The sequence below is a fragment of the Phocoena sinus genome, chromosome 19 (assembly GCF_008692025.1).
Source record: "Phocoena sinus isolate mPhoSin1 chromosome 19, mPhoSin1.pri, whole genome shotgun sequence".
Lineage (NCBI taxonomy): Eukaryota > Metazoa > Chordata > Mammalia > Artiodactyla > Phocoenidae > Phocoena > Phocoena sinus.
In genome coordinates this window covers 8,743,923-8,754,994 of record NC_045781.1, presented here as the reverse complement: position 1 = coordinate 8,754,994, position 11,072 = coordinate 8,743,923, and the positions used below count along the sequence as shown (strand labels likewise).

The window sequence follows — 11,072 nt, the reverse complement described above, 5'->3', positions numbered from 1 at the left end:
TTATGACCAAACAAAACTCAACCAAAGGTCAGAGTCATTGAAGTAAAATATTCAATGGTAAGAAAATGCTATTGAGACCTACCCTGGGATCTGCCATCTGGTTCTGGACACTACATACCCAAAGCAAACCGTAGTTGCTCAATAAATATTAGTCCAAAGGAAAAGCCCATTTAGCCACAGAAGGAGAGTCCACCACCACGTATGTAACACTGTGCATTTATTTACAAAGAGGTTAGAGAAACACACAGATTCTGGCCCCCCTGTGCACTGGGGAGTCACCATCGTCATAATAAATACAGTAAGTTTAAAAAAAGAAAAAAAATACTGGATCGGAACAACTGAGGGTCATCCTGGACTCCCCCTACTCCCTCTCACAGAGGGTGCCACGAGATAGAAGCCATCTTCCTTCCCCTTTTCTACCCCCCAATCCTCCATATCTGTCCGGGGAGGGAGGTGAAAGAGTCTTTCTTTCTAGGTGTTACCAACTTCTACTTGACCCTCAAAACCCCAAAGTCAGTGCTCCTTCCCTTCCCAGGGCACTCTGCAGGCACCGTCTGGGTCAGACACAGAGTCTCTGACCAGGGTGCTAAGGGGGTATCCTAAGGGTCCAGGGACACGGAGGGGGGCACTTTGTGAATGAGGGGGGGCCATATCTGGGCATGGAAAGGAGGAATAAGAAGGCTCAGTGAGAGAAATGAAGGGGAACAAACGGACTAAGTGTCTAAACTAAAATGGGGAAATTCAAACTGAATTACCCCTGCTGCATACCATAGTACACCCATAGTACAGATGAAGAAAGTGAGGCCCACAGAAAGGGAACTTTCTTGCCCAAGGGCTGCAGATCCAGCAGCTGAACTGGGTCAAACAGGGCTCCTCCCCCATTCCTCCCTGTGGTGGAGGGGGAGCCTTTTCAACCAAGACTGCAGTGGATGGGGCAGTGAGGAAGGGTCTTTGGAAGCAGAGAAAATGGTGGTCTTTGGAAGGGAGGTGTAGAAGGGTCAGTGATTGGGGGTGTGATGGTGCAGAGGCCATGAAGGGGGAGCCCAAGCAAACCTCTAAACTCACACTGTAGTCATGACCTTGAGAGAACCCGAACGGAAACGCAATATCTTCTTCTTGAGCGCGTGGGAAGCCTTGATCTTCACAAAGACTTTGGCGGGGCCCGCGGGCGCCCCTACACCTGCACCAGCCCCTGGCCCGGAGGCCGCGGTGGCTGCCACCAACTGCTGCGGCCACACGAGGCCACCGCTGCCATCGGAGTCGCTGGATGCGGAGCTGAAGGCAGGCGACTCCCCCTCGCTGGCGCTAGATTCACTCTCCCCGTAGCCGACGCCGACGCCGCCTGTCGGGCCCCGGCGTCCGAGGGGCCCCAGGCGCCCGGCCGAGCACTCCGAGTCGCTGCCCGCGCAGCCATAGAGCAAACGGCGCTGAGGAGCTGACGGGGATGGGCCAGGACCCGGGCCTCGGGCGGCGGGACCGCGGGGCCGGCCTCGGCGCCCATCGGCAGCGTCGATCTCGGCCGTGGAGCGCCAGCGGCGGCAGGACCCCGCGGCCTGAGCCGCGAGAGTGGGCGCTGGACCACGGCGGGGCCGTGGCGGCCGAGGCTCTTCTCTTTCGGCTGTAGGGTACTTGGGGGGGCCCGGAGGAACCGCGGCGGCGCGGCCCAAAAGGCTGGTCTCGGACTGGGAGCGAGCGGCCTTGCGAGCCCTGGGCGAGCCCCGGCGGCCCGAAGCCTCGGTCATGCGTCCGCGGCGGCCCGCGGCCCGGGGACGCTCCCGGGGTGGGGACTGCTCCACGCTGCGGCCGCGGGTTAGTGGGGGCGCTTTGCGGCGCGCCGCGCGGCCGGGGAGGCCGCGGGTGGCGGCCTGCGCGCCTGGGATGTACTGTGCCTTCACCAGGCGGCCCTCGGCCGGGCTGTCGGGGGGCGAGGGGGCAGCGGGCGGTGCGGCGGGCTCGGGGGCCGCCTCCGACTCCCATGGCGAAGCCCAGCCGCGGCCCAAGGGGGCCGGGCTGGCGGGACGGCCCACCGCGCGCTCCACCGGGGGCTCCGGCGCGGACCGCGCGCCTCCGGGGGGCGGGGACGCGTCGGGCGGCCGCTGGCGCACGCTGTTCTGGCGCCGCAGGCCCCCGTCCGCGCCCCCGGGACTGGTCCGGGGCTGGCCCGCCCCCCGGCGGCGGCGCCTGCGCAAGAGCGCCGAGATGTAGCCGTCCAGGGGCCGCCCGGAGCCCGCGGCGTCTGGCGAGTCCGGGGGAGGACGGCTGCACGGCCGCGGGCTGCGCAGCGCCACGGCGTGCAGGGGGCTGGGCGTCAGGAAGGGCCCCGCGCGGGCTCGTCGCTCCGCTGAGGAGCAGGCCTCCGGGACCGCAGCCGTCGGGTAGGGCGCCGAGAAGGACCGGGGCACGGCTGCCCGGGCGCCCACCGCCTCGTGTGCACTGGGACTGGCGTCTCCTAGGGGAGGGAGGCAAAAAAGGAAGAGAGGCTCTCAAAGCCCTTTCCCAATGAGCCTAGGAGGGGCAAATTGCCCACCGCCTCTCCTACTCTCTCACTCCCATTAAAAACAAAACACACACACACACACACACACACACACACAACCTGCTCTCACCCCTTCTCGCACACTAGGTTGATAACAAAATCTTCACAGTGGCCTATAGACCTTGACTGGTCTGTCCTGCATCTGTGTCTCTGACCTCCAACTCCTCTACATTTATAGGTTTTCAGCTACACTGGCCTGGATGAAGGGGCCAGTCACGCTCCAGCCTCAGGGCCTTTGTACTTGCTGTTCCTGCTGCCTGAACTACTCCTCCCTCAGGGTATCTGCTTGGCCCACTCCCTCACTTACTTTAGGGTGCCACTCAAATGTCACAGTCTCAGTGACCTCCTCTCCGGCCATACTTTCTAAAATTGGAGTTTCCTCCCCAACTCCAAGGGACACGCTGTCGTCCCCTTCCCTAATTTTCTTTTCATGGTACATGTCAATATCTAATATCCCAGATATTTTACTTATTTAGCTTGTATATTATTTCTCCCACTAGAATGTCAGCTTCATGAAGACAGTGATTTTACTGCTGTATCCCTCAGCCCTAGGATATGTGCTAGGAGTGCACATAGTAGGGACTCAGAAACTTACTTGAATAAATGAACAGCAATTTTTGTTTACCTAATGGCTACCATGTGCCAAGTTCAACGTCTTAGGGCAGAGGCTCACTGAATAGTCAAAAATTCCCTATGAAGTAGGTGCTGTCATTAATCCCATTTTAACAGATGGAGAAACAGAGGGCCAGAAAGTAGCAACATGCTCAAAATCACACAAAAAGGGACTGTCACAGCCAGAATTCGAATCCAGGTTGGTCTGACTCAGACGCTTGTGTTTAAAAGCATCCTCTTATTGTCCATTCCCTGGCTCTCGGGGGGCCCAACCCCACCCACCTTACCTAGGGACTTGGGCCTCTCGCTGGCATAGATGCCCCGGGGTTCAGAGGGACCCAGGCGTCCATAGGAGCCAGATCCAGAGAAGCCACTGTCCCCACAAAAGGTCGAGGGTGGTGAGTCCGGACCTCCTGTGGAGCTGGGGTCTTCATAGAAGCCTGGATTCCAAAAAGAAGGGGAGAGACAATCAGGGGGTCCTGAAAGGGGAAACCAGGGGTGGGGAGGAAAGGAGGAGATCAAGAGGCATAGAATGGGGAGCCTGAGAAACAGGAGACAGTGAGGTGGGGTGTCCCAGGCAGACCCCACTACCTCTAGCCATGCTTACCCGAGCTGCGCCCACTCTCCTGTTCCAGGCCCCCAGACTCCAGGCTCAGGTCTCCCAGCTGCTGGCCCAGGTCCCAGATGAGCCCGGGCAAGGCTTCCTGAGGAGGTGGGAAAAACAAGATGGTCAGAAGTACCCCCGAGCCCTCTGCCAACTGGTCCCCTATTCTAGGAGCTCATGGGCAGGGTTTCACTTTGACAGGGAGGCTGTGATTTCAGAAAGGTAAAAGAGTACCCAAGTTCCAGGATCCCCCTCAAGATCTCTGTCCCTTCATCCCATTAGAAAGTCCTCTGGTTGTCTAACTCTAGTCCCTCATGCTGCAGTCACCTCGTTCCCTCTTAAGTGTGAGTGATAAGTCTTCAGAAGTCCCCATCCCTTGTCCCCTCCCTATCAGCTCTTCCCTCTATCTGGTGCTCATGGCCCCTTAACCTTATTAGAATGTCCCTCTTTGAGTGTAACTTCAGGTCTTCTTGCTGTAAGGGCAGTTCACCGCTAAAAGTTGGTGTTGAGGACCTAGCAGATCTCTTAGCCATCCATTTGTCTGCCTTCTCCCAGACTTTGACTCTCCTTTCTCAGATGCTCCTATCTTCCCCCACTGCTCCTTATAACCAATGGAAGGTCCTTCTGCAAGTCTTCCTTAAGTCCTTCCTGCTGCAGATTTTTTAAAAAGTTAATTATTTATTTTCGGCTGAGTTGGGTCTTTGTTGCTGTGCGCGGGCTTTCTCTAGTTGTGGAGACTGGGGTCTTCTCATTGCAGAGCATGGGGTCTAGGCGCATGGGCTTCAGCAGTTGTGGCACGTAAGCTCTAGAGCATAGGCTCAGTAGTTGTGGCTCAAGGGCTTAGTTGCTCCGCAGCTTGTGGGATCTTCCTGGACCAGGGCTCGAACACCGTGTCCCCTGCATTGGCAGGCAGATTCTTAACCACTGCACCACCAGGGAAGTTCCCTGCTGCAGACTGACTCTTTCCCTCATTTGGATGACATAGGCTGACCATGACTCATAAATCTTTGCTTCTCCTCTCAGAAAGAATCCCCCCATGCCTACTGGAAAGTCCTTCTGTGAATCTAGCCTTAGTGGTATTGTACTACAGCGGTGAACCCCAGCGGGTTCCTTTGTCCCCAGCAAGGACCACATCCTCCTCCTGCCCTTGCTCCATTCCCACCCAGAAGCCCCCATTGTCTGCTGCAGCTCCGCATCCCCATGGGAAATTTCGATGGAGTCTACCCTGGATCCTTGCTGCAGGAAAAGACCATTTCCTAGCAGATGTGGATAAATGAAGGTGAAAACCCTTTAAAAGGGGAGTGACTATGACGCGGTGGGGGTAGGGGCTGAAGCAACACAGATGGGGTCTCCAAGACACTAGGACTTAACCCTATTTTGGAAAACAGGGCCAGAGCCAGGAAAAGTCTCACGCGGATCTGGGTGAGGCCAGAGGTGGTGGCAGCCTCAGGCAGACGGTTGACCCTCAGACAAAAGCGGCTTGTCTGGACGGCAGGCGGCAGGAGGGAGGGAAGGAGGGAGGAGGGGCTGAGAGGGCAGACGCCCAGCCTTGCCTATTTAGGGCAGAAAGACTGGCCGGCTCCCCCGCAGACAACGCCCCCCCCCCCCACCCCCGCCCCGCAGCTTCCTACTCCTTCGGCTGCTCTCCTGGGCCCCAGTCCCCACCCCTCCCCCCTAGAACAGAAGCCCCCATCTGGGCTTGTTTATGGGAGGAAAGTCAACAAATCGTTCCACTTTGGGCTCCTGCCCTGCGTGTAAAGAGATGCTCAGGGTGGTGTCATCTTTGAGCAGAAGCCAGGAATGCAGCCGAATTGTGCAGCCTCAGGGGTGGCTAAAAAACATCAAGGACCGCCCCTATACCCCATAACCTGTCCCCCACTAGTCATGCCCTTGCTTACTCTGCTGGAGCCACACTGGCCTCCTCGCTGTTTCCTGAACATATCACACACGCTCCTACCTCGGTGGGATGTGTTTCCCCAGCACACCCTCCTGGCTCTCTCCCTTGCTTCATTCAGATTGTTACAGGCTCCCTTCTCTGACCACTCTTTCCAAAATAGCTCCTGATCATTCTGCACCTGGGTTGCCCTGCCTTTTTTCCACCATAGCAGTAATGACCTCCTGACTTAAAGTGACATATCAGGCTATTTGTTTATTGTCCTTCTCCCTAGATTGTCAGCCCCAGCCCCAGGAGGGCAGAAATTTTTGTCTGTTTTATATACTGCTGTGCCTTCCCCCACCTCCACATGCACCCCCCCCCAACCCGCCCCAGTGTCTAGAACAGCTCCTGGCACAAAGTAGGTGCTCAGGAAATATTTGGGGAAGGAATGAATGAATACCACAGAATACTATACAGCTGTTAAAATGGAATGAGGCAATTTCTATATAGAACCATCTCCAAGACCTATCATGGAGTGGAAAAAGAAAAATGCAGAATGTATAGTATAAGGGTGAGTCAGAACTACCAGGGGGGTCGTGTTAAAACCTAAATCACTGGGTCTGACCTCCAGAGCTTCTGATTCCAGGCAGAAGCCTGAGAATTTGCATTTCGAACAAGTTCCCCAGTGACGCTGCTAGTGGTCCAGCGGGCCATACTTTGAGAACCACTGTCCATAGTGTCTGACACCTCATCCAAGAAACTGGAATTTGAAAAAAAGCAAAGCGAACTCTACGTATCTTGGTATGTAAGCTGTTTCTGCGCATAGATGCAGAACTCACACCAGGGTGACAGTGGTGGTGATCACAGGGGAGAGGGTGCATTTAGGGGGTCAAGGGAGGGATGAGGGGACTGGATGGCAGGATGAAGTGTTTATGGAGGCACGGCTGGGAGCCAGATTGCCAGGGTTCAAATTCAGCTCTGCCACTTCCCAGCTGAGTGACCTTAAGCAGGTTACTTCACCTCTCTGGGCCTTAGTTTCCTCATCTGTAACATGGGCATCATTCGACTCCCTCTCCTATGAGGTTGTTGTGAGGATTAAATGAGTTTAAACAGCAGTTCCTTTTAGGCACTTAATAAATGCTGGCTTTTATTATTACATGAAAGCTATGAAGTTCTAACAAGGAAAATATAAAATCACGTTTTACTTGTGTAATTAGAAATAAGAGAAAAAAGATTTTTTTTTTTTCGGTAAGTTCTGCAGGTCTAATTTCAGTTCTTCCACTGCAGGGAAGAGTAGGAGTTTGGAAGATAAACAGCAGAGGCCTCCTCTTCCCCTGTGCCTGGACCCCCCAGCACCCCCGTAGTCTACACACCCCCACCCCATTTGTAAGTCTGACCTCATTTCTTCCAGCTGCAAAGGGACAAATCTTTAAAAGACCAGAAGGTCCTTGGCCTGAATCTGGCTCCCTGCCTACCCACAATGCCCCTCATCCTTTTTTTGCAAGCCCTTCAGCAAGTGGGCCTGAGGCTCTCCAGCTCAGGCAGGTTTAACATGAATGTGGTTCGGACCCCTGGAGACCCCTTTGCCCAAACTTTCCCAGACCTTGGCTGCCCCCACTCACATGCCCCCAATCTGTGTCCAATTCCCTTTATCTCTGTCAGGAAGTCCTTCTGCAAGTCTAACTTTAATCCTTCTTGCTGGAAGGGGACCATTTTCCTTGGTGGGAGAGAACAGGACTCCTGCCTCCATTCAGGATTCTTGCCTCTTTTCTCTGAGATACCCCTAATCTTTCCCTTCATCCCCATCACTCCTATTAGAAACGAACCAACTCTGGCTTCCATCTTTCTTGCTTCAAAGGGAGTGTATTCCTGGGAGGGGGGTGGAGGGGTAAGCTTCATAAAACAGAGACTCAGGGACCAGAGGAGGCTCCCACCCCCTCTTTGGAAGGACCCAGGAAGCCCCAACACCAGAGGAGTTTATATTTAGCGCTTCTCTGCTCCTCCCTCAGTGGCGCTGTCTCCTTCCCGTTGCCTGCCACCGCCTCCTCCCTGACGCTGGGACGGAGCTTTGCCTGGAGATTGTGGGGGGAAGAGGCCCCTCCACTACCACCTCGTGGGGGAGATACTGAGGGCTGGGGGGTAGACAGAGGAGCAGAGAAGGGGGAGACTGAGGCAGAGAGAGGCAGAGGATGAGGGACAGGGAGGCAGGACACAGCTGGCCCATCCGCATGCCTTCTCCCTTTCCTTGGAGGGGTGGGAGGTGCCTTCCCAAGCCCAGCCAGCTCGGGGTGGGGTGAGCTGCTGAAGGCCCCTATAACGCGTCTCTAACTTTGGGAGGGGGTGAGGCCTCCCACAGCTGTTTCTGTTTCCAGAGAAGAATGTGCAGGGTCCCTCTCCCCGCCGGGGGTGGGGGGGCTGGGGGGGAGGGACTGGGCTTGCAGCCCCAGAGTCTGGCTTCAGTATTCCTCCCCATTCTCCATCTGGGGAGGGGGCAGTCGAGGTCAGTAGCAGGGAGAGCCCCCTCCCCCCACTACCTCGGCTCAGGTTTCCCCAAACGGGAAGCTCTGACCACACACAGGCTTGGGGATGGGATCAGCAAGTGAAGCCCGGGTCTGGGGCCTGGCGGGCTGGGGGGAGGGGAAGAGAGAGAGGGACAAGGATGTGGGGCAGGAAGAGAGAGAGGTGCAGAAATGCGAGAAGGGAAGGCCAGGGAGACAGAGATAGAGAGACAGAGGATTGAGAAAGACGGAGAAATAGACACAAAGTCACAGAGATGGGGCAGTTGGGAAAAGAGTGCAAGAAACCCAGGAAGAGGTCAGGAGAATTAAGAAATGGCATAGAGAGGGAAAGAGGGGTGATGCTCCTTAAGTAATTCTGGAGACCTCTGGCTCATCTTCCACTATCAGAGCACCCAGGGAATCTAGAAGTCTGACACCAATGCTGCCTCAATCTGCCACCTCTTGGCTTAACCAGGGCTGTGGCCAGGTAGGAAAGGAGGGAAAGTGTCACAGAGGGTCAAGATCACCGTGGGATCCTAAGGGACTGTGAACTTCCTCTCAGCAGCAATCCCTCCCTCAGGAGGCCCGAGGATCCCCTCCCCCCCTCCCCACCCCCTCCGGAGATCTCCAAGCACACCAGGACTTAGGGAAGTCGGGGCCCCGGTATGGAGGCCGGGAGAGAGGCATGTTTGGATCCTGCCGTGTGACCTTGGGTGAGTCGTTTGCCTTCTCTGAGGCTCAGGGTTTTTTTCTCTGTGAAGTGGGAACTATCACCCCCTGCCCCCCAAGCTGCAAGAAGACAACGCTCGCCAAATACTCAGCCTGAGCTTGACACATACTTGGCGCCCAGATGGATTTTCTTTGGGGAAGGGGTGTAGGGAATGGGCCTGAGGGTCCGGCGGAGGCAATGCAGCCCCCTTCCCCAGTTTGGGGGCGGAGAGGCCTGATCCCGCCCGCCGCCCCGACCCTCCAGCCCCACCCCCCTCTCCTTTCCCCCTCCTCCCTCCCCCACCCGGACGGGTGTCTGAGCATCCAGCCGAGACAGGCGGACAGACAGACACAGACGGGGGCAGAGGGACGGACGGACAGGCGGCCCCTCACCAGCTGCTCTTCCAGGGCCGCTGCGGCCCGGCGCGCCGCCGCCGCATCTTCGTCCTCGTCGGCGTCCTCCTCGTCCTCGGCCTCGGCGCCCCCCATTCCGGGCTGGGCCAGCCGCAGCGCCTGCTGCACGCGGTACTCCTGCCTCTCCCGGAGCCAGTGTAACTCGCAGAGCCCGGCCAGGCTGCCCTCCAGCCAGCCCCGCAGCCGACCCCTCTCGGGGCTCACCGGGAAGGAGAAGGCCCGGATCATGGCTGCGGCCCCCCGCCCCAGCCCGGCCGGGCCCCGCGGCCACCCCTCTCCCGGTCCCACCTCCCCGCCCCGAGAGCCCGCCTGCCCGCCCGCCCGCCCGCCCGCTGGCCCGGCTGTCACCGTCTCATCTGCATAGGCGCCCGCCCATTGGGCCGCCCACCCGCGCCTTATCTGCATGGCCACGCCCCAGGCGACAGAGCAACCATCGCTTATTGGCTGGTACCTTTCCTTACGAAGATGCTCTGCTGTGCACCCGCGCCCCCCAACGCGACGCATGCTCGCAGCTGCCTACTCGCTCTGCTTACTGGCCTCTTCGCCACGCCCCCCTTCTCACCTCCCTTTGGGCCGTGGCCATGCCCCCACGCGTCACAATGAAACAAGTCTGCCCCTTGCCCCGATGTCATTGGTCCTTGTCTCCCCTGCAGCTGGTTCCGCCCCCTTGCGGGAGAGGTCTGGCTACCATTGGACTGTCCCGCGAGAGGGGCAGGGGTGATCTATAAATAGAGAATCTGTCCCCGTGACGTTTTGGCAGCTGCTTCTCTCCCCCCACCCCTCGTAACCTTCAGCTTCTGAGGCTAAGCGGGGGGTCGGAAAGGGTTTGAGAGTCGAGTGCTGATTTTGCCTGCTCTTCCAGGAAGCCTTCCCAGACGTTCAGCTGTAAAAGTAGAGGGCCAAACCACTAAAAATTGGTAATCCTCCCATAAAATTGTGCTTGTGAGCGAGACCGGCTTCACGGGCATACGACCGGCTTAGAAGGGCCCCGAGCTTGGTTTAATATTCTGCTGTTACTGTCTTGAAATTCTTATTTTTTTGAAAACGGGCCTCGCATTTTCATTTTGCACTGAGCCTTTCAAATTCGGTAGCCAGTCTTACGTCTAAGAGTTTAAGATCGGTCATGTCCCAAATTCTGGAATTATAAGACCCTGGCTGTAAGATTCTATGATTCCACCCTAACAGAATCTAAGCGTCTTTTGTCTCCCAGATGCTGTGAGGCTTTGCGCTCACCATTCTACGATTCCAGGGGCCTTTGTTCTACGTTCTAAGAGGCTTTGTTCTCAGCCTTCTAAGATGCTCTGTTCTCAACGTTCTGTGGTTCATAAGTCTGAGCCTGACGTTCGTTTCCAAGGTTCCCTCCTCCCTCCCCTGGCTCCGCGAGCGGGGCTGGCGCCCCCTCAGGCGGCCAGCCAGTGTCACTACGCCGAGTGTGCGTCCCTACAACCTTCAAGATTTAGCTTCAAAATCCATACCCATTTCTCAGACAGACCTTCACTCCCTAAAAGCCAGGGCCCAGAAGATCATGTAAGACCCTCCCTCTTTTATGATCCCAGGTTACCTTCTGGTCCTGAACTGGAGAGACAATGTTGGTGACTGAGAGCAAAGACTCCAGAACCAGACTGCCTAGGGTGAGCCCTAGCTCTGCCACTTTCTAGCTGTGTGACCTTGGGAAACATGCTTAACCTCTCTGTGCCTCAATTTCCTTAGTTGTATAATCGGAGTTGTAACACTGTCTACCTCATAGAGTTGTTATGAGGATTAAGGGCGATGTTTGTCAAGTGCTTGGAGTACTGCCTTCCATCTATAAAGAGCCACAGAAGG

The 11,072-nt window shown here is 56.6% G+C and overlaps 1 protein-coding gene across 1 annotated transcript; it reads right to left on the bottom strand.

The window, feature by feature from the left end:
• Positions 1-200: 200 nt before the first annotated feature.
• DACT3 (dishevelled binding antagonist of beta catenin 3) lies at positions 201-9,600 on the bottom strand. Its single transcript, XM_032614779.1, has 4 exons — positions 9,228-9,600; positions 3,756-3,852; positions 3,436-3,588; positions 201-2,449 (listed from the first exon to the last, which is right to left on the bottom strand). The coding sequence occupies exons 1-4, from the start codon at positions 9,474-9,476 to the stop codon at positions 1,062-1,064; spliced, it is 1,887 nt and encodes a 628-aa protein (XP_032470670.1). The 5' UTR covers positions 9,477-9,600; the 3' UTR covers positions 201-1,061.
• Positions 9,601-11,072: the final 1,472 nt, after the last annotated feature.

Bases quoted from the DNA above. Each gene is read 5' to 3' on its own strand.
- DACT3 (XM_032614779.1), bottom strand. From the start codon at position 9,476: ATGATCCGGGCCTTCTCCTTCCCGGTGAGCCCCGAGAGGGGTCGGCTG. The intron at 3,589-3,755 runs GTAAGCATGGCT...TTTGGAATCCAG, and splicing joins GGAGAGTGGGCGCAGCTCGG to GCTTCTATGAAGACCCCAGC. The intron at 2,450-3,435 runs GTAAGGTGGGTG...TCCCTCCCCTAG, and splicing joins CGAGAGGCCCAAGTCCCTAG to GAGACGCCAGTCCCAGTGCA.